Source organism: Microtus ochrogaster, chromosome 10, assembly GCF_000317375.1.
Source record: "Microtus ochrogaster isolate Prairie Vole_2 chromosome 10, MicOch1.0, whole genome shotgun sequence".
NCBI lineage: Eukaryota > Metazoa > Chordata > Mammalia > Rodentia > Cricetidae > Microtus > Microtus ochrogaster.
This window is the reverse complement of record NC_022016.1, coordinates 55,176,129-55,180,268: the sequence shown is the minus strand read 5'-3', so window position 1 is coordinate 55,180,268 and position 4,140 is coordinate 55,176,129. Positions and strand designations below refer to the sequence as shown.

At 44.0% G+C, this 4,140-nt stretch overlaps 1 protein-coding gene across 1 annotated transcript in view; it reads left to right on the top strand.

Annotated features, from left to right (window-relative positions):
• Positions 1–4,140, top strand: part of Bsdc1 (BSD domain containing 1) — a 26,719-nt gene that overhangs the window by 4,946 nt on the left and 17,633 nt on the right. The window contains exons 4-5 of the mRNA XM_005353194.2: positions 1,165–1,332; positions 3,551–3,605. Of these exons, the coding sequence (XP_005353251.1) occupies positions 1,165–1,332; positions 3,551–3,605 (223 nt within the window). The remainder of the gene's footprint in view (positions 1–1,164; positions 1,333–3,550; positions 3,606–4,140) is intronic.

Sequence of the window (4,140 nt, the reverse complement as noted above, 5' to 3'; positions counted from 1 at the left end):
ACCATGTGGATGCTGGGAATGGAACTTGTGTACTTAAATCATTGCAGGCCTCATTCTACAGTATCGAGTTTAACAATAGTTACATTAACTACAGTTACCTTCATGGCAAGGATTTTGGATATGTCCAGGCTTGGCTTCTCTTTACTTCTTTACACATCCATTTGTTTATCTGCATTTTCTACAATGCATTATTTTGCGAAAGGAAAACATTTGTTAAAATAATACAGATGTGGAAAAACTATTAACTTATTTGCTTGACAAACAATTCCTTCAAACTGGGAGCAAAAGTATCCTTATGCCCCACCACTCATCCCAGACCCTCTTTACTCTTTACTACTAAAATGACATGGATCTTCTTTGACTCTGTGTGTGTGTGTGTGTGTGTAAGTGTGTAAGTGTGTAAGTGCACATGCTCATGTGGGCTTGAAAATATGTGTGGCTCAGGCTGGGCAATGGCAGTGCACACTCTGTAATCCTAGCACTCAGGAGACAGAGGCAGGCGGATCTCAGTGAGTCCAACCTGATCTACAAAGCAAGTTCTGGGACAGCCAGGACTAAGAAACCCTATCTCAAAAAAAGGGGGGCAAGGGGGAGAAAAGAAATACATGTGGTTCATGTGCTTATTTGGTTCACGTGCATCTGGAAGCCAAAGGACAACCTCAGGTGTTGTGAACCCCGCCACCTTGTTTGTTGAGACAGTGTCTCTCACTGGGCCTGAAATTTCTCAGCTAGGTCAGACGATGCCCTCTGGCCAGCACACACCAGGGATCTCCCAGTCTTTGCCTCCTTAAGTCTGTCACCACACCTGGCCTACTACCTGCATGTGTGGGACTGAACTCAGGTCGTCAGGCTTGCATAGTAAGCTTCTAACTGAACCATCTCCCTACCCCTCCTGCCAGTCTTTGATCAGCCAAGTTGGCTTTGATGTTTTGATGTAACAACCAGTTGAGCTCTCTTCAGGCCTACCTTGGCCCTGTTCAACATCCCCAGCTGGGACTAGAGGGCTCTACCTACCTCCTCCTCCAGTCTGAGATGGGGAGATGGATGCTAAGCATGTCTTATATCCTCACACCTAGTGCTCCTTTCCTGATGCGTCACCTTCTAGACCCCAGATTGCATTCCGCTCCTAGGACACTGTTTTCCTTTCTTTGGTTTTCTCTGCAGACGGAAGGCTCCTCAGGGGCAACAGAAAAAATGAAGAAGGGGTTATCTGACTTCTTAGGGGTGATCTCAGACACCTTTGCCCCCTCACCAGACAAAACCATTGACTGCGATGTCATCACCCTGATGGGCACACCCTCTGGCACAGCTGAGCCATACGACGGCACCAAGGTATTCACTTACAGCCTTTGCTAAAGAGTCAAAGCGTTATCTATCAACCTTTTATCACAAAAGGAACATATAGTCAGTCTAAAAATATAGACAAGGGGACTGGAGAGATGGCTCAGTGGTTAAGAGCACTGGCTGTTCTTCTGGAGGCCCTGAGTTCAATTCCCAGCAATCATGTGGTTTACAGCCATCTATAATGATGTCTGGTGCCCTCTTCTGGCCTGGAGGCAAACTTGCAGGCAGAACATTGTATACATAATAAATAGATAAGTCTTTAAAAATATAGACAAATTTGGCCAGGTGGTGGTGGTGTACGCCTTTAATCCCAGACCTTGGAGGCAGAGACAGGTGGATCTCAGTGAGTTTGAGGCCAGCCTGGTCTATAGAGTGACTTCCAGTCAGGGCTGTTACACAGAGAAATCTTCTCCTCCAAAATAAATAAATAAATAGGTAGATAAATAAATAAATATAAAAAGATAATTGTTTGGGGTTTTTTGGTTGGTTGGTAGGTTTTTTTTCGTTTGTTTTATTTTGTCTTTTTGGGTTTTCCTAACCACATTTCAGTGTCTTTAAATTCTTGCAAATGAGTACTAGAAAGATGGCTCAGCTATTAAGAGCACTGATTGCTCTCCTAGAGGACTGGGATTCAGTTCCCAACACCCACATGGCAGCTCACAACTGTCTGTAACTCTAGTTCTAGGGGACTGGACACCCATGGAAAAATACCAATGCACATAAAGTAAAAATGAATTTAAAAAATTCTTGCAAATGAATATAGATAGCATTATTCAGTCACTTTCTGGTGTTACACATTTGGGTTCTTTTCAGTTTTCAGCATTAATAAAGACCTGAAAAGAACATCTTTGGGGCATAATTTGTTTCATATTTCATTCTTTTAGACTAATTTCCACTGGAAATAAGTCTAGCAGTCAGAACCCATGAGTACCAACTAGAGCAGTGTGTTAGTGCTTCTGTCTCCTGTTTCCTGGGCTGTCTCTCTTTGTTGCATCTTATCACATTGGATTGCCATTCCAAACTTGCATTGCTGGGACTGTTTACTAACATGTGCCAGAATTTTGATATTTTCAATGATAAGAGTCTAAGTTATCACAGGGATTCATCACTAAAACGTACTGCTGAAGTTCCCATGCAGACAGCCCATGCTCTGTCTGGTCTGGGGAAGAAGGGCCTTTTTGTTTATCAGCTGAGCTGGGCTTCCTGTGGCCCCAGTGGAGCATCGCTTTACGGTGCATTTGGTAGAGTGGCTCTGAAATTTATTCTTTTCTCTTTTCCTGGGCCTAACTTTGTTCCCTGCTATGTTGGCTTTAAACATGCTAAGCAAGTGTCCCACCACAGAATCACATCCCAGTTCAAGATTTTTTTTTTTTTTTTGGTTTTTCGAGACAGGGTTTCTCTGTACCTTTGGAGCCTGTCCTGGAACTAGCTCTGTAGACCAGGCTGGTCTCGAACTCATAAAGATCCGCCTGCCTCTGCCTCCCGAGTGCTGGGATTAAAGGCGTGCGCCACCATCGCCCAGCCAGTTCAAGATATTATTAATGGAATTGTTATCATCATCATCATTATTTGGTTTATCAAGACAGGGTTTCTCTGTGTAGTCCTGGCTGTCCTGGGACTCAGTCTATAGAGCAGACTAGCCTCAAACTCAAGAAATCCACCTGCCTCTGTCTTTACTGGGATTGAAAGTATACATTACCATGCCTGGTTATTATTGATAAATTTTTTGTTTGTTTGTTTTTAATTTTAGGTTTTTCAAAACAAGGTTTCTCTGTGTAGTTCTGCCTGTCCTAGAACTTGCTCTGTAGACCAGGCTGGTCTCGAACTCACAGAGATCCGCCTGCCTCTGCCTCCCGAGTGCTGGAATTAAAGGCGTGCGCCACCACTGCCCGGCCCTAAGTTTGGATTTTATTAACATAATTACATTTGACATTTTTTTAATTTCATATATTCAAGAAGTTATACTATAATTTTATAATCTGCTTACTGTAATTTCTCAGTTCTCAGGGTTGGAATATTGGGTAAGAGACTATTATCCTGAGGGTCTTAGTTTTGGGGGCTAGTTGAGTACCACTATATCATTAATAACCCATGGATTTGGCAACCAACAAGGGGGAATCTGGGTTGTAGCTGATTTAATACTATGCACAGAGGGGATTTTCTCTGCATCCACCTCCCCAGAATTTTTCTTCTCTCTTGCTTACAGGCTCGCCTCTACAGTCTGCAGTCAGACCCGGCAACGTACTGCAACGAACCCGATGGTGAGGGGTAGCAGTGGGGGTGAGCTAATGGGGCAGGAAGAGGGAGAAGATGTGGACTGTAGGGTCACTATTCTAGATGCCACAGGTCAGGTAGCTCTGCATCCTGGGAACAGAGTAGGGCTGATATTACCTTATACTCTATGCAGGTTATTGATCCCTTTCTTCCCTGAATCGCAGGTATTTTAACCCTAACTCTGTCTCTTGGAGAGACTTTGGTCTTACAGTCCCTTATCCTCTCTGTTCAGTTGTCTGCCAGAAGGGATTACTGCACCTTTGGGTTCCTGTCACTATGCCCCATGCTAGGAACTAGAGACCAGAAGTGAGTTAAGCCTTCAAGCTGGCCATTCCTTCAGAACCAGGCTGCAAAGAGAAAGAAATGGGAGTCAAGGAATCAAGCAGAGGTAGTAAAGAGTGGGTTGACTCTGTCTGCAGAATGGCATTGGGTGTCCAGAGGAATGCACCTAGCTAGCTTAGCCTGTGGAGCCTGGGAGTAATATTTAGTAGTAGAAGGTTATTCAGGCAAGGGCAAGAGTAT